The sequence below is a fragment of the Engraulis encrasicolus genome, unplaced genomic scaffold (assembly GCF_034702125.1).
Source record: "Engraulis encrasicolus isolate BLACKSEA-1 unplaced genomic scaffold, IST_EnEncr_1.0 scaffold_63_np1212, whole genome shotgun sequence".
Taxonomy (NCBI): Eukaryota; Metazoa; Chordata; class Actinopteri; order Clupeiformes; family Engraulidae; genus Engraulis; species Engraulis encrasicolus.
The window spans coordinates 117,501-139,866 of record NW_026945961.1 but is presented as its reverse complement, the minus strand read 5'-3'; the positions used below and the strand labels follow the sequence as shown (position 1 = coordinate 139,866).

The 22,366-nt window shown below is 46.2% G+C and overlaps 1 protein-coding gene across 1 annotated transcript; it reads left to right on the top strand.

Annotated features, from left to right (window-relative positions):
- Positions 1 to 4,816: 4,816 nt before the first annotated feature.
- LOC134444646 (apoptosis-associated speck-like protein containing a CARD) lies at positions 4,817 to 5,959 on the top strand. The gene is made up of 2 exons (XM_063193897.1): positions 4,817 to 5,081; positions 5,879 to 5,959. The coding sequence occupies exons 1-2, from the start codon at positions 4,818 to 4,820 to the stop codon at positions 5,903 to 5,905; spliced, it is 291 nt and encodes a 96-aa protein (XP_063049967.1). The 5' UTR covers position 4,817; the 3' UTR covers positions 5,906 to 5,959.
- The last annotated feature ends 16,407 nt before the right edge of the window (positions 5,960 to 22,366 follow it).

Here is a 22,366-nt window from a genome sequence, read left to right as displayed (position 1 = left end):
CGCTGCTCTCTTGTGGCGGTTTCCGTGTACTGCAGGACGTTTGGAAATGACACGCAAGATGTTTTTGAGATCAAATTTTTTCTGTGATAGCGGGGAGAGGGCTTTGAATTTGATGAAACAAATATGATGCGTCCGACGCAATAGGGTTAAGAGAGGGAGGAGCTGCACCGCAGACACAGATAGGCTACTATATTTCTAGGGCTAGACCCTACAGCAACGGTCTCCAACCAATATGGGCAGTCATGGGTGAGCGGTTAGGGCGTCAGACTTGCATCCCAGAGGTTGCCGGTTCGACTCCCGACCCACCAGGTTGGTGGGGGGAGTAATCAACCAGTGCTCTCCCCCATCCTCCTCCATGACTGAGGTACCCTGAGCATGGTACCGTCCCACTGCACTGCTCCCCATGGGGCGCCACTGAGGGCTGCCCCCTTGCACGGGTGAGGCATAAATGCAATTTCGTTGTGTGCAGTGTGCAGTGTTCACTTGTGTGCTGTGGAGTGCTGTTTCACAATGACAATGGGAGTTGGAGTTTCCCAATGGGCTTTCACTTCACTTTTCTTTCACCACCGGGTCGTGGACCGGTACCGGTCCGTGGACTATTTGATACCGGGCCGCACGAAATAAATTAAAAAAACAAAAAAAATCCAGAAGACATGCCTTTGTTATCAACTGCAGTGCAGAACATATCTCAAATATAACTTTTAGTATTGCAATATTAATATTTGCATTACTAGACATATCACAAGTATTTTAATTTTCAATAACAAGCAAACTGTTCTGTGCCGCCCAATCACTAGCTGAATGTCAAATGCGCTAGAAGCATGCTGCGAGGCCGCGCCCACTTTATACTATATATATATATAGTATAAATGTGACATTTGACTCAAAATTAAGTATACTCATTTAAACTCTGGATTTATTACACATTACTTTTTCACAACATAGACACTAGCTTAATCATGTAAAACATTGACAATTTTGAAAGCATGGAATGTACTCAATTTTAATAGCCTGTGACAGCAAAATGTACACGTCACGTCATCTACCCACTTCACTGCTTCAATCTAAACAGTGGATGTCGTTTTGGAGTGTTGGCTGTCTTCTCTGGCTCTTTCTTTTTAAGGCTTATGAACGTTTTGAAGCAAACTTTTGGGAGCTACTTTAGAAATCCACTTCTAGTTGGAAGCAGTTGACCTTGAATAATAGAAGCGCCACTTAGCCAGGAGACCTTTAACCCAGTCATAATAGCCGTGAATTTCACTGCGCAATGAAAATTAACATGGCCAGAGAGCGCACTTTCTCGCATGGTGAAAAATAGTAGTAGCCTAGTACGCAGTAGTTTTGGGTAGTCATTCCTTGCACCACTAGCCCTATGACCTGGCTCCACAAATTAGTGTGGCAATTGTCAGTTTAATAGTCAAATACTAAATGCTATGTTTAAATGTAGGCTGTTACACATTTTGAATGGAGTGAAGGAAAAGGATTAGGCCTTATTTTTAGACCCTATTAATACTATTATTATTAGGCCTATTAATAATAACAATGATAACAAATAATAATAATAATTGGCCTAGGCTAATATTGGTGTAATATTATTATTATTACTATTATTATTACTATTATTATTATAACGCGTGACTGCCGGTCTGCAAAAAAAAAAAAAGGGACTCAAACCGGTCCCTGGTGCTAAAAAAGTTGGGGAACCCTGCCCTACAGCACTGGCCAACAACAATTTGGCCTAAACCTGACAGTTGTTCTCAGAGTTAGAATGGCAGAGGAGTTACAACTCGAAATGAATTCAGTTCGCCAAACAAAATGTCAAGTGCGACAACCGCGGTAGGCTATATCAAGCGCGACAACCGCGAGGATTATTACTGACATGAGAATATCTCACAGAGTCGCAAATGCACGATCGCAACACAAACATTCAGTAGATTTTGACAGTTTCAGTTTAACAATCTTCAAAATGCATAACACACGGACTGTTATGGCATAGGCAATATTTTCTGGAACAGGACTGTTGTTTGTGTTCCATGCAATGCGTGAGGAAATAGGCTATAGGCTATGTCGGGCTGGTACTCAAACACACAATAATGTCTCTATGCTTCACCTCAACCAATAACGTCTCTCTACGTAGTCTACCACGTATGAAAAAGCACTCAAACAACACCTACCACGGCAGAGAGATTAATGTTTACAGCATGCAAACACTGTTCATATTTAGTAGGTCTGCTGAAGCAACGGTCGAGAAGCGACTGGAGCGCAGTCTGAAAGCGTCTGTCAATTGAACGCTAGTGACGTGCATATCCAAACCCCAAACCCATATTTTGAGAATAGATGAACGTGCGATATTTTCTTTGTCGCGCGATAAGAGTCTCACGTTATCGCAGCACGTTAACGCCGATAACAGCCCACCACTAGTAACGTGACACATTACATCAGTACTATCCAGACTGGTGTATAACGTGACACATTACATCAGTACTATACAGACTGGTGTGTAACGTGACACATTACATCAGTACTCTACAGACTGGTGTGTAACGTGACACATTACATCAGTACTCTACAGACTGGTGTGTAACGTGACACATTACATCAGTACTCTACAGACTGGTGTGTAACGTGACACATTACATCAGTACTCTGCAGACTGTTTTTTTAACGTGACACATTACATCAATACTATCAAGACTGGTGTGTAACGTGACACATTACATCAGTACTCTACAGACTGGTGCAGGGATTCCTTCAGCACTTGCCCTCCTTGACAACAAACACCTACCACCTTGACTTAGTTCCATGAAAACATAGTTTGTGTTGTTAATGTAATTTACATCATACATAGGTTTTCATAGCCTACTTCATATGAAACTGCTCAACATAGCCTGTCCAATGATGATAGACACGTGTCATTGTTACAGGCTAACCCCCATCACCTTGAATAACACAATTTATTGCGGCAACAGGAAACATTGTAGTGTGAAAAGTAACACAGTGCAGTCACAGTATCATACAGACTGGTGTTTGCTGGTGTTGACAAGGTTTTTTTTAACTCAACTGTGTGTGTGTGTGTGTGTGTGTGTGTGTGTGTGTGTGTGTGTGTGTGTGTGTGTGTGTCTGTGTGTGTGTGTGTGTGTGTGTGGTGTGTGTGTGTGTGTGTGTGTGTGTGTGTGTGTGTGTGTGTGTGTGTGTGTGTGTATCTGTCTGTCTGTCTTAAAGGGAGGATGGCCTGGGTGATGACACACAGAGGGGCTGTGAATGCTGTGCTGCAGTTCCAGACACCAGCCACTGGGTCCTGGTGGAGCCTGAGGTCTCCACAGAGAAGAGCATCTCAACCTACAGCCTGAGCTCTGCTGCAGGGAGCTATGAGTGCTCAGAGTCCAGCCTGCGATGGTCGTGTGTTGGTCCAGTCACCCTGCGGTATCGCTACATAGACTGGTACATGTTTACTGAAGAGCTGGCCCGTATGCAGTGCAGTCCAGCTGGTCCTCTGATGGACATCAAGCTCATGTCAGGAGAGCTGGAGGAGATCCACCTGCCTCATTTCCTGTGTTTGGGGGGCGTTGAGGCCGCACACAATGCTGTCAGACTATTGCATGTACAGGACAGCGGAGTGTGTTTGGAAAAGTGTGAGGTGACGCGACACCATGCCAGTCTTCTCCAGCCCTCCCTGTCTCTGCTGGGACCAGTGTACTACCTTCTGGATCTGCTGTCTCCTAAAGTCCACTGTCAGCTGCTGCTGTTTTACCAACGCACCACTATCCTGAAGCTTCGCACCTACCTAGTCCTCAACAACCAGGAACACATCGATGCCATTCACAAGCAGGAGGAGAACTGGAAGGGGGAGAGGATCAAGAGGAACAGCACAGTGGGTTCACCCCTCCGCCTGGGAGACACCTTCCATGTGATGACGTCATGCCCATCCAAAATCGACCCAGGAGAGGTGAAGCTGGTTCCAGATAAAGTCGGTTCCATGGGCAACTTCTGTGTGGTTAGCTTCAACATAAAGCATCCAGAGGAGAGTTTTGATGTGCAGGTCAAACGACCTCAGCAGGAGGATGCCATCTGGAAAATCAGTGTGGAAAAGGAGGATTACAGCCCACCCAGCACAAGCCCAGACCTGCACAGCACCAGTGTAAGCATCAACCTTTTCATTTTCTTTGCACAGCACCCGGTACAGGACTTAGGTTGTGCATTAATGTCATGGAGGTATTATACTGTATATTTGCTACAGGTAATTGGAGCAATTGTTCATGTGCCAATCAATGAGGGTTCATGCTAATAACTCAACCAAATCGCAGTATAGACCATGAGTCATGGATACTGTTGTCTGAGGTGGTACCATTTGACAGCTAGGAATGATACAGGCGTTACCATTAGCGTCATGTTTGTATGTCACACTACGTAGTCAGTCAGTAACATTCATACTGTACATGAGAAATTGTACAGCTATGGCTCTAATAGTTACACCCCGGAATAAATTAGTAACAAGCTGAAATTTTCAGAATATGTTCAGAATACTTTTAGGAATAACATATGAAAGTCCCCAGGAATCCCCCATGGGATTTCTAAGAAATTCAAGATGGTGGCCAAAATTGATGATATTTTATATGTTTTTGCGTCGTAAACATCAACAGCAAACTGTGGATGGATCAATGGATCAATGGATGGATGGATTTGCACCAAGTCTTGTGTGCCAACGCGCTATAATTATAGGAATAACATACCTAAGTTGGAGAAGTTAAATCTTACACAGTGGACCCTCAAAGTCTAAGTCTATCCATTTTTCTTTTTTTCAGTCTGACATGATGCAAATGTCTTTTCCTTTTCTCGTCCTGCACTGCCTGTGCAGTGCTCTGGATGAATTGGGTTCAGACAAACTGAAGCGTTTTAAGTTGTACCTTTCTGAGAGGATCATGGAGGGCTTTGAGCCAATTCCCAGAGGACAGCTGGAGCAGTGTGATGCCACAGAGATTGCCTCTAAGATGAAGGAAGTATATGGGGAGGATGGCGCTGTGAAACTGACTCTGACCATCTTGAGGATGATGAGCTGCAATGTTATTGCTGACAGACTGCAGGTATTGTGACACACACACACACACACACACACACACACACACACACACACACACACACACACACACACACACACACACACACACACACACACACACACACACACACACACACACACACACACACACACACACACACACCACACACACACACACACACTAACTTGTATTGGTAAAACTATCTAAATAGCAATCAAATGTATGTGTACTAATATATCATCTATTAATAATAATGAATCAAATATTAATCCAATTAGTAAGAAGCTAACTTTCTTTCAGCCTGTATGCTACTGGATAGGCTAGGGTCAGTAGGGCAAGGAAGAGGAAGAGGAGGAAGGAAGGGGATGTTGCTAGGGTCTGGGTGGGTTTTCAGGGATGTTGCTAGGGTAGGTTTTCAGGGATGTCGCTAGTTAAGGGTTGGGACGTATTTTGGGGGGTGTTGCTAGTAGGCCTATAGGGTCTGGGTATGTTATTGGGAGTGTTGCTAGGGTGTGTTTTTGGGGATGTTACAGGAGTCTGGGAGGGTTACTGGGTGGGTTTTTGAGCTTTTGGGGTTTGGGAATGTCAACTTGTTAGGGTCTGTGTGTGTAATGAGGATGTCGACTTAATAAGGTGTGGGTGTATGTTGGGGGATGTTGCTGGGATGATTGGGTAAAGACGTGTGGAAAGGAGTTAGGTTAGGTTTGGATGTTTCTGGGTGGCTGTAATGAACAGTTCAGGAACCTGAATCCCTGCCACGTAACATCACAGCTGCCAACATTGAACCCTTTTATTATTGACCATGTTGCTCTGCATTACAGGAGTCCATCACCTCAGCAGGCCAGTGAGAAGAGATTCAGGAGCTGCAGCCTTCCTCTTGGTGGCAGAGCAGATGGCTGCAGCCTTCCCCTTGGTAGCAGACCAGATGGCTGCAGCCTTCCTCTTGGAAGCAGACCAGATGGCTGCAGCCTTCCCCTTGGTAGCAGACCAGATGGCTGCAGCCTTCCCCTTGGTGTCTGCAGACTCGCTATTGTGGACATTGAGGACACCGCACATGGCTGCAGCCTTCCCCTTGGTAGCAGAGCAGATGGCTGCAGCCTTCCCCTTGGTAGCAGACCAGATGGCTGCAGCCTTCCCCTTGGTAGCAGACCAGATGGCTGCAGCCTTCCCCTTGGTAGCAGACCAGATGGCTGCAGCCTTCCCCTTGGTAGCAGAGCAGATTCCTGCAGGCTTCCTCTTGGTGGCTGCAGACTCGCTATTGGGGACATTGGGGACACCGCACATGGCTGCAGCCTTCCCCTTGGTAGCAGAGCAGATGGCTGCAGCCTTCACCTTGGTAGCAGACCAGATGGCTGCAGCCTTCCCCTTGGTAGCAGACCAGATGGCTGCAGCCTTCCCCTTGGTGTCTGCAGACTCGCTATTGGGGACATTGGGGACACAGCAGATGGCTGCAGACTTCCTCTTGGTGGCAGACTAGATGGCTGCAGCCTTCCCCTTGGGGACACAGCAGATGCATCTGCAACCTTCAGGGCACAGGTTGACTCCTTAAATCTTTACCCATGACTTCCCATTTAGGAAGCTTGCAGGGAAACAAATATGTTCATTATTGACTTTACAGATAGGATTATTTGAGTGCTTTTGGAAATGTCTCAACAGACTGTACAGTATATTTTACTTTTTATTTTTATTATGAGATTGAAATCCATGTGTTATACTTGTGGCAACATATTGACAACAAATTGATAGATTTATTTTTGATAAATGTAATGAAAGTGTGATACATTTGTGTTGTCATATCTGTTTTAATCAATAAAATGTGTATGCCATGTGCTGTATCCCTCTTTGTTATATGCATATAATACACTACATCATTCTTACCTAGACCCATAGTTTAGCATTTTAAATGTTGGTATTTACTTCCTAGGATGTAAATGCCAGGGTGGCTGGTGTTACTGTGATAATGAGATAAAGAGATATGTGGGTAACACTTTCTATGAAGACCATACAGTATCTATAGTGCATTATGAGCGCATTTATAACTAATTATAATGCACATTATCATTACTTACAATGTATTATGATTACATTCATAATGCTTTATGATGCTTTATGTTAACAGTTACAGAGACGGTGAATGCAAGACAGAAAAAAAGTCGAGTTTAAATTCACATTGTGGTCTTGTTTAGGGCTCACACTTGTGTTATTATCAAATGCCCTATCAAATGCCCAATGCTAAATAAAACATGCAATTTGCTGACTGTATTTCTACTACTACTAAAACTGGGGGACGGGCAAGCACGGAAGCACAAACAGACCACAGACACAGGCAGACGCTGCTCTGCAAAAGCGGTGCTATACTGCCCCCCGCATTCCGAATGGCCACAGGGTGTAATGATCACGGTACGCTGCCGCGGCGCGGCACGGTAATGAGCAGATTGAAGTTACACCATCTGTATGAATAACATGAATCTAGCTTATAATGGTTTATAAATCCAAGGATGTTATGAGTGCTCATGATTGGTTATAAACTATAGAATGCCTTATGGGTCTTACTTGTTTATTGTAACATCACCAAATCCGCCTTTTTCCACCCCAAAAACATCTGCAGAGTCTGGCCCTCACTGTCAGACACTGTTGTGGAGACTCTGATACAGGCCTTCATCTGGACTACCAAAGCACTGGTTACAGCGTGTCCAAAACCAGGGTCCTCACACACAAAGCGGTGGCAACACATTACTCCCTCACTCAAGCAGCTCCTGGTGAATAATAATAATAATAATAATAACTGTATTTGTATAGCACTGTATCATACAAGCCATGTAACACAAAGTGCTTAACAAATGAAAAAAACCATCAATGTTAAAGAGAAGGCAAGGGTGAAAAGGTGGGTCTTCAGCTGTTTCTTGAAGGAGTCGACGGAGCTGGCTGATCGGATCTCGGTGGGGAGGGAGTTCCATCTCTTGGGTGTATAGCACATGAACGCAGCGTCGCCAGTCTTCTTTCGCGGAGGGGTGGGAGTCCTTAGCAGCTTGGCGTCAGTGGATCTGAGAGCTCGAGCAGGGGCATAAAAAGAGAGCATGTCAGAGATGTAACTAGTGGCAAGTCCATTTAATGCTTTAAATACTTTCAGCAGGTTCTTACAGTCAATTCTGTATGAGACAGGCAGCCAGTGAAGACCTGCCAAGACAGGAGAGCTGTGCTCTCTCCTTCTGGTTCTTGTTAGGATTCTTGCCGCAGAATTCTGAATGAGTTGCAATTTGTTAATTAACTTTTTTGGCAGGCAAGAGAAGAGAGCATTACAGTAATCTAGCCTACTGGTGACAAAAGCATGAGTACGTTTTTCAGCGTCTTGTCGGGGGGGGCAAACCGCACACTTTGTTAACATTTCTAAGATGGAAAAAAATCAGATTTTGTTATCACGCATCACCTATAAAATCTTACTCCTTACTTACTTTGTACAAATCCCTCATTCTTCTTGCTCCCCAGTACCTCTCTGATCTCATCCAGCATCACTCCCAATCAAGGTCCTGAGGTCCTCTGGCAAGGACCCGGTTGTCATTCCCCGGTCGTGACTACAGACCTTTGGTGACAGAGCCTTCTGTGTTGCTGCCCCCACCCTTTTGAACAGTGTAACTCTCCATATCCGCCAAGCCCCCAAACTGGCAACGTTCAAGAAGCACCAAAAATCCCACTTATTCACTGAGGCCTATGTCATGAGCACTCTCTCTCCCTAGTAACAACCCTAATTGCATTCAATTCTCTGCTACTCTGCTCACTCTCTCCCTACTCTGCCTAACGAGCTCCACCTGGCTCCGCCCTGCTCTGCTCTTCTTACCTGGCCAGCTGCACTGCATTTCCCACTCACCATCCTCACCTTGCCTCACTCTGTTCTAATTACTCTGCCAGCTGCACTGCATTTCCCCACTAACCTCTCCCAGTATATCAAGCCCTGTTTTTCAGCCAAGCCCTGTCAGATCGTCTTCATACCTGGACCAGTAACCTGCCTGTCTGTCTACCCTCTGACTCCTACCTGTGATTCTGATCCGTTCTCGACTGCCGTCCTGTTCTACTGCCCCGGCTATCCCGACCTGCCTTCTGGACCTCGACTACTCTCCAATCTTCAGCCCCTCCGGTAACTCGATTCTGCCTTCTGTCTCTCAACACGATTATTGCCCAGCCCTGGTCTGTACTACTGCCTACCATTCATTCTGCTGTTGTGTGTGTGTTCCCCCAGGTCTCCGACCACCAGACGAGCGAGCCCAGACGCTTCACCACCCTCAGCCCGATACGCCGCTCGATCACTGGGACACACACACACTAGGCACTTTGGACTGGAAACCCCCGGACACTTGGTGACCCCCGGAGCCCAGGTAACCCACAGGACCCTGAAAGACCCCTTGGCCCCAAGCACCCCTGGAACCCCTGACACCCCTGGCACTCCTAGCACCCCTGGAACCGGCACCTCCGAAGACCTCAAGATCCACTCACTCCTCTTCCCCCCCTGAACCCTTCAATAAATATCTCTGAATTTGAACTTGCGCTCTTGGGTCGTCTTCTGTCCCTGACAGAACGATCTGACCATCATGGACCCAGCGCACTCCCTGACCACGATGGAAGAAGAGCCAGAGATGACTGCCCTACAGCGACTGGAACGCTCTGAGGGAGACATCAATCGGATGGCTGGCGACATCGCTTCCCTTCTCCAGCTTGGCAACCAACAACAACAGCAATTCAACCAGCAGCAACAACAGATCCAGCAGCAACAGCAACAGCTTCAGCAGCAGCAGCAACAGTTTCAGCTACAACAGCAACAGTTCCAACTGCAGCAACAACAGCTAGCCCAAGCCCTGCAACTACTCTCAAACCCGGCTACTCCACCTGCACCCACCCCTGGTCCTTCTGTTCCTGTACCACCGACACTCCTTCATCTCTCCGCTGGAGGTCCCAATGCTGCAGGCCCGGCAGTGCTGCCACCAGATCCCCATGCTCCTGAACCAAAGATTGGGAACCCGGAACGTTTTGATGGAAACCAGAAGCAAGTAAGACCATTCTTGAGCAGCTGCCGAATCCAGTTCGCACTACAGCCCAGGACTTTCTCAACAGAGGGAGCCAAGGTGGGGTATGTCATCACACATCTCACCGGTCGAGCTCGGTTGTGGGGAACGGCGGAATTCGACCGGCAAACCCCAGCCTGTGCCTCCTTCAGTGCCTTTGAGGAGGAGATGTTGAAGGTCTTTGACCTGGGCTCGCCAACAGCCGAAGCGTCACAAGCTCTGCTCACCATCCGTCAGGGCAATAGGACAGTAGCAGACTTCTCCATTGACTTTCGTACCCTGGCCAGTCAAAGCTCGTTTAACCCAGAGGCACTGGTGCAAGCCTTCCTCCACAGCCTGGCGGACTATATCAAAGACGAGCTTGTTTCCCATGACCCGCCCTCAACGCTTGATGCCGCTATTGACCTTGCCGTCCGCATTGACCGCCGTATACAGACCCGGAGGAGGGAGAAGGGCCGTTTCAGTCAACCTGCCATCCGCACTCGGGTCGATACCTCCTCTGTCCAGCCCCTGCCTGTCAAGTCCCAAAGCCAACTCAATCAGCCTGAGCCCATGGAGATTGGCCGTGCCTCTCTGACTCCCGAGGAGCGTCGGCGCCGTCTAAGCTCCAACCTTTGCCTCTACTGTGGTAGTGAGAATCACCGTGTCGCCACTTGTCCGGCAAAAGCCGCAGCTCACCAGGTGTAGGGGAGATCCGGGTGAGCTCAACAAATCTTCAGTCTCCCTCCATCCGAAAGACCTTGCTTCATCTCCGCCTTCAGCTTCCCGACACGACTCATACATTGGCCGCCCTTGTGGATTCCGGAGCCGAAGCAAACATCATGGACCCTGAGCTTGCACGGCAACTGGGCGTGAACCATCACCAACTGACACAACCCATTCCTGCACGAGCCCTGGCTGGGCATCATCTTGGCACTGTCACTCACATCTCCGCCCCTGTGACAATCCTGCTGTCAGGAAACCACCAGGAGTCCATCCAGTTTCACCTCCTACACTCACCTGGCCAACCACTCATTCTTGGATACCCGTGGCTCCGTCAGCACAACCCCCACATCGACTGGGAGACAGGAACAGTCCGTGAGTGGGGAAGGAGTTGTCACCAGACCTGTTTAAAGGGGGCCACCCTGCCCGTTCACCGGGAAATACCTAGCGCTACCCCCGACATATCCAATGTTCCGGCCTGTTACCACAGCCTGAAAGAGGTGTTCAACAAATCCAAGGCGACATCTCTACCCCCACACAGACCCTATGACTGCGCGATTGATCTCCTGCCTGGCACAGCACCTCCCAAGGGTCGTCTGTATTCACTGTCAGCCCCGGAAAGAAAGGCCATGGAGGACTACATCCGCCGGGATAATTAGACCATCATCTTCCCCTGCAGGAGCGGGATTCTTCTTTGTCGGCAAGAAGGACGGTTCTCTTCGTCCATGCATAGATTACCGGGGTCTGAACGACATCACGGTTAAGAATCGCTACCCACTGCCCTTACTTTCGTCTGCCTTCGAACTGCTGCAGGGAGCCACCGTATTCACAAAGCTGGACCTTCGCAATGCCTACCATCTGGTGCGGATGAGGGAGGGAGACGAATGGAAGACAGCGTTCAACACACCAACCGGCCACTATGAATATCTCGTCATGCCCTTCGGCCTCACCAATGCCCCAGCAGTTTTTCAAGCCCTAGTGAATGATATCCTCAGGGACATGCTAAATACGTTCGTATTTGTGTACCTTGACGATATTTTAATATTCTCAAAGACTCTGTCAGAACACACGCACCACGTCCAGTTGGTCCTGCGCCTCCTCCTGGAGAACTCTCTTTTCGTGAAGGCAGAGAAGTGCGAGTTCCATGCCAAAACCGTTTCATTCCTGGGGTATGTGGTGACCGAGGGCAGCATTCAGATGGATCTCACGAAGGTGTCGGCTGTCACTTCCTGGCCAGTTCCTGAGTCTAGGAAAAAGTTGCAACAGTTCCTGGGCTTTGCGAACTTTTATAGGAGATTCATCAGAAACTATAGCACAGTGGCTGCACCCCTCACGGCCCTAACCAGCACTAAACAACCGTACCAATGGACATCAGCTGCTGATAAGGCCTTCAATATCCTCAAGACACGTTTCACTTCTGCTCCCATCCTCCAGATGCCAGATGCAGCAAGGCAGTTTGTGGTGGAGGTAGATGCTTCGGACGTGGGAGTGGGTGCAGTGCTTTCTCAAAGAGCAGCTGAGGATGGCAAGATGCACCCCTGCGCCTTCTACTCCCGTCGGCTAACCCCAGCCGAATGCAACTACGACATTGGGAACCGCGAGCTGTTGGCTGTCAAGCTCGCCCTTGAAGAATGGCGGCACTGGTTAGAGGGGTCAAAGGAACCATTCGTAGTGTGGACAGACCACAAAAACCTGGAGTACATCCAAACAGCCAGGAGGCTGAACTCCCGTCAACAGCGGTGGTCTCTGTTCTTTACCCGCTTCAATTTCACGCTCTCCTACCGCCCGGGATCTCGCAACATCAAACCTGATGCCCTTTCCCGGATGTTTCAGAAGGACGAGACCACCGCCATGCCAGCCCCCATTCTTCCCAGCCACTTTGTCGTAGCGGCCCTCACCTGGGAGATCGAGAAGCAGGTCATGGAGGCTCTTCGGGACCAGCCAGGCCCAAGCACCAGCGCCCCCAACCGTCTGTTTGTTCCAGCAAATCTCAGGTCACCTGTGATTCAGTGGGGGCACGAATCCCGTCTGGCCTGTCATCCCGGCATCACTCGCACCCTTCATCTGGTCCGCCAGCGGTTCTGGTGGCGGCGGATGAGACGGGATGTCCGAGAATTCATCCGAGCTTGTCCCACTTGTAACCGAAACAAGACCCCCAACCAGCCTCCTGCTGGGTTGCTGCAACCCCTACTCATACCCAAGAGGCCCTGGTCCCACGTTTCACTGGACTTTGTTACGGGTCTTCCGCCCTCTGACGGGCACACAGTCATCCTTACCATTGTTGACCGCTTTAGTAAGATGACCCACTTCGTACCTCTTCCTAAACTACCCTCTGCTAAGGAGACCGCCCAGGTGATCCTGGAACATGTGTTTCGTATCCATGGCCTACCCCAGGATATAGTGTCAGACCGGGGCCCGCAATTCTCAGCAACCTTTTGGAAGGAGTTCTGTCATCTCCTTGGGGCCACCGCCAGCCTATCGTCTGGATTCCACCCGCAGTCAAACGGCCAGACTGAACGCATGAACAAGGAGCTGGAGAAGTCACTGAGGTGCGTGGCCTCCCAAAATCCCCGGGCCTGGGCTCAACACCTGCTCTGGGTGGAATATGCCCATAATTCACTCACCAGTTCCTCCACCGGGCTCTCCCCCTTTCAGTGTGTCTACGGGTATCAACCTCCACTGTTTACCAGCCAGGAAGCGGATGCCACCTGTCCGTCTGCTCTTGCGTATGCCCGCCGCTGCCGCCGCACTTGGGCCCAGGCTCGCACTATGCTCCTGAAGTCTGGAACCAGCTACGCCGTCGGTGCCAACCGACGGAGGACCCCAGCACCTACTTACCGGGTTGGTCAGAAGGTCTGGCTGTCTGCCCGGGATCTGCCGCTGCGGGTTGAATCACGAAAGCTGGCCCCTCGCTTCATTGGTCCTTTTCCTGTGCAGAAAGTCATCAGTCCAACGGCAGTCCGGCTTCAGTTGCCCGCTTCCATGCGGGTCCACCCCACATTCCACGTCTCCAAGGTCAAGCCGGTCCATGAAAGTCCCCTGGTCCCTGCAGCTCCGGCGCCGCCTCCTCCGCGCCTCGTAGATGGCGGTCCTGTCTTCACCGTCCGGCGGCTGCTCCGCTCTAGGCGAAGGGGTAGGGGTCTCCAGTACCTCGTTGACTGGGAGGGATATGGTCCGGAGGAGAGGACTTGGATCCCGGCCAGGAGGATAGTGGACCGGACCCTCATCACTGACTTCCACCGACTACATCCTGATCAGCCTGCAATCCGTAGGGGCCGTCCAAGAGGGGTCCCTAGCCGTCCTGCCCGCCCGGCTTCCTGTCCTGTGCCTGACCCTGCTCCTGTCTCAGTGCCTGTCCTGTCTCCCGACCGTGACCCTTCAGCTCCTTCTGAGGATGAGGATATTCACTCGGACCGCTCGGAGGAGTTCTGACCCGCCGCCTGCTCCCCTCCACCCTCCCGGCATGTTGTTCTTGGGACTTCTGGGGCCGTCCCTTCGAGGGGGGGTCCTGTCATGAGCACTCTCTCTCCCTAGTAACAACCCTAATTGCATTCAATTCTCTGCTACTCTGCTCACTCTCTCCCTACTCTGCCTAACGAGCTCCACCTGGCTCCGCCCTGCTCTGCTCTTCTTACCTGGCCAGCTGCACTGCATTTCCCACTCACCATCCTCACCTTGCCTCACTCTGTTCTAATTACTCTGCCAGCTGCACTGCATTTCCCCACTAACCTCTCCCAGTATATCAAGCCCTGTTTTTCAGCCAAGCCCTGTCAGATCGTCTTCATACCTGGACCAGTAACCTGCCTGTCTGTCTACCCTCTGACTCCTACCTGTGATTCTGATCCGTTCTCGACTGCCGTCCTGTTCTACTGCCCCGGCTATCCCGACCTGCCTTCTGGACCTCGACTACTCTCCAATCTTCAGCCCCTCCGGTAACTCGATTCTGCCTTCTGTCTCTCAACACGATTATTGCCCAGCCCTGGTCTGTACTACTGCCTGCCATTCATTTTGCTGTTGTGTGTGTGTTCCCCCAGGTCTCCGACCACCAGACGAGCGAGCCCAGACGCTTCACCACCCTCAGCCCGATACGCCGCTCGATCACTGGGGGACACACACACTAGGCACTTTGGACTGGAAACCCCCGGACACTTGGTGACCCCCGGAGCCCAGGTAACCCACAGGACCCTGAAAGACCCCTTGGCCCCAAGCACCCCTGGAACCCCTGACACCCCTGGCACTCCTAGCACCCCTGGAACCGGCACCTCCGAAGACCTCAAGATCCACTCACTCCTCTTCCCCCCCTGAACCCTTCAATAAATATCTCTGAATTTGAACTTGCGCTCTTGGGTCGTCTTCTGTCCCTGACAGCCTATGGTCCTTAACCACTCTGCCCCCCCAACCCCCTTCTCTCATCTCTCTTCATTCCCCTGCGCATTCTCCTTTTGTAAAGCGGCCTTGGGTTAGGCCTACTTGAAAGGCGCTATATAAAACGAAGTTATTGTTATTATTGTTATTATGATTATTATTGTCGTTGTTTTTGTTGTTGCTGTTGTTGTTGTTGTTGTTGTTGTTGTTGTTGTTGTTGTTGTTGTTGTTGTTGTTATTGTTGTTGTTCATTATGAGTTCTTATACCCCTATATGCACGAACTGGATGATAAACTATCGTAAGGACTCATAAGATGCTATAATGTCCATGTGAGATCATAAGTCTTCAACGTGTGCATTGTTCATATGGATGCATCTATAATGCAGAATAGAAGAACTCGTATCACCCAGTGATGTGCTGTAAGCCTATAAGGCAGCCTGTAGTCTATTATTTAGTCAAATTTGCCAAAACGGAGACACCAGCAAACATGAAATAAACGGTAAGTGAAGTTCTAAAACATTGCAGTCAACTCAGACAAGGTGCTTAATGTTGAATATAGTGCAGTTGTACTTTAAGTAGTGTTTGATTATATGGTGAATTGTATGCTTGACAGTTCCATGTGAAGTGAAATGTATTATTAGACTTGTCATTCGGCAAGTTCCATTATAATGACGACAGAAAAACACCCGTCAGGTCCGTTGGAAATGAGGATTCCCCAAAATGACCTGCTGTGCGGTGATTTGCTGTCCCATAGCACAGTGAAGCCATACAGTAGCCTACTCGCACAGCCATCAGCACACCAAAACATTCACTCAGGGGGTGCACATGCACATTATTGAAATAAACAGATATGTGTTGTACAGCTATATGCATACAATACACTACGGTACTTACGTGGCCATCAGCACACCAAAACATTCACTCAGGGGGTGCGCGTGCACATTGAAATGTACAAGGGGGTGCCCAATGGAAAAAGTTTGGGAACCCCTGCACTACATCATTTGAACCAAGAGCCCAGTTTGGTGGTAGGGTTTTGGTACTTAGTTCCTGGCATGTAAATGGCAGGGCGGCGTAACAGTGATATTGAGATTAACAGATGTGTGGTCCACAGCATAATGGGATAAATATGGTTCAGGCAGCTTTATTGTAGCCTGGTATGACCCGCCCACAATACTCTTCATTCATCAATAGGAATGAAAAGAAGTACGTGTATTGCAAAGTATCACATAGAGGTCCTCCACGATAAACCTGTAGGGTGTTACAGTATTGTGGACGGATCATGCCAGCCTACTGTAGGTCTTCACACCCCTCACACTAAACTTCTTCACTAACCTGATTTACATCATCTGGGCTGCGTTCGGCTACGTCACGCGGGGGCGTTCCCATGCCTCACCAGATGGCAAGAGTCAGGTAAGGACTTCACACCCCTCACACTAAACTTGTTCTCTAACCTGATTTACATCTGGGCTGCGTTCGGCTACGTCACACGGGGGCGTTCCCATGCCTCACCAGATGGCAAGAGTCAGGTAAGGTTTTCACACCCCTCACACTAAACTGCTTTTGCTTCCCTCCCTTTCATCTGTTGTTCAGAATGCTCCTGTGCTGTACAATTCAACTATACGTTGTGGAATGTAGTCCATGAGCCAGACCACCGATCACAATCGAAAGGGTGGGCAAAGTCTTGTTGGTATTTTATTATTGCTATATATGTCCAGTTTATGAATTGGTATGATAACCTTTGCAGAACAGTAGCTTTATCATATTTATCATGCATTTCTTATTTGAACCATTTTACACTAAAAACGCCTAGGCTAATTTGCTAATATCTTGATTAATTGAACATAAAAATGACTGTGAGGTAAATATATTTATAGGAAAAGTTGTTATACAAAATTCTTAGATAGTTCATAGGGCACGTTACACATATTTCCCACTTCATTTAGTTCAGGTCCCCATTTTCACTGACTTTTCATTTAAAAATGAGGGTTTATTTCTCAAGAGTGAAAAAAAAACTTCTATGCATCACCACACAATTTTCCCAGTACATTACAATACAGGTGGGTTTTATATTACAAGTTTCCTTAAAAGTTATCTTTCATTATCCAAACAAAGTGTAATGTACTTAAATGTGAACTAATTTACATACACACTCGAATTTGATATGTAGACAAAGACCTATTGGATAAAGCAGAGACTACACTTTTTACATCGACTAAGGGTGTTTGGAGAGGATAAAGTCACTTTTTGTACCATGCTGTTGTTGAGAGTGTACTACACTATACAATCTGGTGCCATGCACAGACATTTTTGGGGGCAGGTGCTCAAGGTGGGGGCGGGGGGCATGTGGAACTTCCAGTTTCCTTGCTAGGTTAGAACAGGAGTGGGGGAGCCGTTTTCATTCGTGGGCCACTTCAAAATGTATAAAAGGCTGCACTATGAACACAAATCAGGATTTCCCCCTGCAGTTTAGGCCTACATTGAAGGTGGGCACCTTCACAACAGACCCCACCTCCTCTAGGTCCCCTGAAAACATAACTTAATTGTATTGCAAATTCAATTTCTAAGAGTTCTTTACAAAGCATGTCAAATTCCATGTGAAACTGCATAACATTAAAATTACATCAGGGGCCGTAAACGGCCCTTGAGACACAAGTTAGATTCCCCACCCTTGTATTATAAACTATATTATATCAGTGGGAAATTGTCACATGCTTTTGATCTCAAGAATTTCTACCGTAGATGATCATGCCAATATGGAACACATTGTGGCAAAATAACAAGAACTTTCAAAAAGGGCCTTTTTTTTCGTCCAATACTGCGAAGGGGCAGATGCTTTAGCACCACCAAGTCCGTTCCTAGATCTGTGCATGCCTATGATACAATCACTTGGGTTTGGAAAACCAACAGTAAAAGTAAAGTCCCAAATCAACAGACAGACCCGCTCTGCACTGGGATCACCCCACCTTCCAAGCAACATATGAAGAGTCCAGAGAGCAGGCCAGTGATGGGGAATAACAGATTACATGTTTCACTATTACATTATTAACAATCAAAAAATTGAAGAGTTGCATTCCCTTACAGTTACTGCTTCAGTGTCTGGTAATTAAAGTACATTTACTATGTGAAAATAAGTGGTGGTTTCTAGATTCATATGTTATGCTATTCTCAAATTTTGATCATTCCACACATTACCAGAAACCCAGAGAAAACACATAATGTGCATGCGTGTTGGTGTGGCAGTGGCTGTGTGTCTGTGCCTGACAGATGGAGTTGACTCTATGATTCTGCTTGCATTTGTCTTCTTCTGTTCAAATATCTACCTTCATATGGCTGTCCCTGCTGGTAACTCTTGTAATATCGTCTGAGTTTCCCAAAAACACTTAAGTAGTAATACGTAGTACTTAACCCTCAAGCGACTGGCCTGTTTTTGCGACTAATCTGACCGAGCGGGGTCATTTATGACCCCAAGGAGTTTATGTAGGAATACCACCCTATAAATTATTTTTTGGGGTTCATTCAAATTTATTTACATTTTGTACATACTTGTCCCTCATCTAAAGCAAAAAAATGTGAATTTGAACATTTTATTGTTTTGCTAAAAATTAGTCAAACTTACATACGTATATGCTAAATATGATGTATGCCCTCATTTGCATATGTAAACATCAAAATACAAAAAACATCCAATACATGTTTTTCTTCTCTCATCATCAGTAATCATCTGAGAAAGTTTCATGGTGATAGCTATCATTTACATTTTTTAGCCTATTCACTTGTAGTAGTCTTACCGTAATAATACAGTATATTTATGCTAATTATGGAAATTGCTCAAAGTGAAACTTTGGGAAACCAAGCTAAATTCTATCCATTAGGCCCATAGATGATATTCCTGCAATAAAACTTTAAGGTACTCAACATTTCTGGGTTCATGAAATCACAAGATCAGAGAATATGGTAATTTACATAGACAAAACCATGTCTCAAACATATAACCTTGTGCACACTCAAAATGTCTCTGAAACTTTTTCTGGACATTGTAGCTGTGAAAAGGTGTCTTCCATATGTATTAGAGCAAAGAAATGATTCAACTGATGCTTCAGCCTTTGTATAGTCATATAATAAGGAAAATTCTAAAAACGCCATTGATTTCTACACTGATGACTTGTTTCCCCCCTCTTTGTTCATCAGGATGACTTCCATTTCATATTCTAATCATGTGTCTAGGACCACTGTGCCATGATATCAACAAATATGGAGCAATAACAGAGGAAATGCTACCTGGGTGCCCTCACAATATGCCTATTTGGCTATCGCAGGGGTGCCCTATTTATTTATATAATATATTATATTTTAATACTATAAATGTTTATATTATGAATATTTCAGGTCTGCTGACCATGGCCTGCCCCAAGACACAAAATACAAAAACCAGAGTTTGAAAATTACAACAACAATGGACATTATAATGTTGAGTATCTCATGGATCCTCTCGGGGTCATAAATGACCCCAGAGGTGTTTTGATTATAAATCCCACATAGATGGTCCAAATCTCACAAAAATCATTCACAACATGCACAACATATGTATTGACAAACTCCTAGAGGGACAAGTTTGTCTGATGAAAAATGCATAAATGGTGTATGAAAATAAGTGCCCGGGGTCATAAATGACCCCAGTCGGTCGCTTTAGGGTTAAGTATGAGGCACCCTTTAGACAATAGCAGGGATAGACATCAATTCAAGCTTATACAATACCTTTTCTTGTACATGCATGCTTGAACATAACACATGTGTGAGGAAAAAGGCCTATATACACTTTTAGTGGTGATGTGTATATTCCTGATATACTGACAAGGGGGCGCCTCATACTTATGTTCTATAACCTGCAGTAATTGCATTTGCTCAAATTACTGTAATTGAGTGCTTTGATGAGTAACTTGTAATTTCCAAAGTAGTTATTCAAGTGAGTGATTTTGTTTGTACTCAAATTACAATTTGGCCCAAGTATTTTACTTATATCTATCTTGAGTACTGAGGAAGGCAAAATTGAAATAAAGGGGAACATCTGTCAGACATGAAGGGGATTGTGTGTTACCATTTACCATAAATGATCTATTTTGGACTAATCTATTGGATGACTCTAGGGCCCGCTGGCCCAATACCATTAGTCCGACAGCCCATAGACGGTACACAATAGAGTTGCAAGCAACTGGCTGAGAATAGTAGAGCACACACCAGGGACTAGATCTGAGGGAGTAGCAACGCAGCCTGAAAACTGTTTTTTTAGAAGATATACAAGACTTATTATTTATTAACAAAACTTATTCATGAATTTAATCTCTCAACTGGGAATTAAATGAAATCCACCAGACTATTTCCTTTGGTAGACTTCCCCGCCTTTGAAATTGAAGGTCCCAGACCCAAACACAATGAAATCCAGACCCCTAAATTCAGAGTAATGGGCTGTTGTATCAATGAGCTGACCCTCGGCCTGCAACTTTGCCACAACAGGGCACACAGAATTTTGTTGTCACGATCAAAGCCAGGTTTTTGGAAGATGGCATGTGTAGAGATAGACAGAGGTCACGAAGGGTGCTATTTAAGGAAAGCGATAGAAAGACAAACTGAAAGTAACTAACTTCTACTCAAATTACATTTTTAAAGTATTTTTTTTTAACTTTTACTCAAGCACACTTTTAAAGAGGTAATTTTACTTCTACTTTGAGTAGAATTTGAACCAAGTAATGGTATGTTACTGTTTTTACTTAATTACATTCTTTAGTATTCTTTCTACCTCTGATGGCCTCCTACTGCAAATGAGCCTGGCAACAGGCCAATTCACTCTTGGCTGAAAACGCTCAACTACATTATAACAACATTGCTAACAATGCAGGAAGTCTTAGGTAACCGATTAAGACTTGGCCATTACCATTTGGTGACAATAAGGTTATAACAGAGGGACTGCGTTACAACCTTAAAGCCAGCCGGTCGAGGTGCACCACATGACAGCCAGGGTACACCACGTGACAGTTTTCTTGAACTACTTGTACCCAGTGCGAATTTTCTAATGTAAGGGGGAAGAGGCTAGGGCTACAATAGAAAAATAATGTAAAGTAAATATAAAAAATAATCATAAAAACACAAAAGGACAGTGCAGGCCGTGGAAAGCTCAGAGCCTTAAAGCTCACGATGAGTTCAGAGCTCTTTCAAATAGTTTTTCATAAGCTGGGACAGGACTTGGAGCTGTCCAGGGATGTATTCATTAAGCATTTAGGTGCCAACTCTACATAGCATCGACAAATACGTAGAACATACATACAACCCGTTACCAGCTTTTCTGCACTCAGCATGGAGAGTGTGAATCAAGCCAACTTCCACCATGTGAGGACTGTCTCCTCATGCATGCTATGTTTGCCAACTATCAGGCTGGCATCTTGAGAGCAAGTCTTCAGCAGCATCCTCAAATCCCAAGAACACTTGACCATGGCTGGGCCAACTATGAAAATGACCAACTCACTATACAGTGAATGCGGCAATTTTGTTGGTTTGCCCACTAATAAAGACGTGACCATTCAATAATATTAATGAGAAAATGTATTCTAATATAGAGAGACAGAACATCAAAAAGAAAATCCAGAAAATAACTTTGAAGAATATATTTTAATTGATTTGTATTCCATTGTCCTGCAAGTTTAATAATAAAAAGAAAACGATTTCATATGTTGTCATTTTTATCACATTTTCTCATTCACATATAGCTTAGGTGATTCTATTAGGTCTATTGGTATGGTCTAACAACCTTTTTGGGCTCTTGATTGAAGGGAAAGCATCTCTGAGGAAATGTAAGCACCCTGTGTGGTCAACAAACTGCATAATAACAAAAAACAATAATAGAGTTTTCACATTTCCGTTTTACTGGTCCACCATTTCAACGCATGATCTTTCACTAACTACCTCTTTGCAATGGTTATCATGCCATATTAATGTACAGTATATGGTTATCACATGTTAGTATGTGTTTGTTCATTATGTTTTTTGGTGTTGTTTTGCTGTTGGGGGTAAAAGTAAAAAAGATTTCATATGTTATCCTTTTTATCACATTCTGTCATTCACATATTGCTGAGGTGATTCTATTAGGCCTATTAGTGTGGTCTAACTACCCCTGTAGGGTGTTAATAGATAGGAAA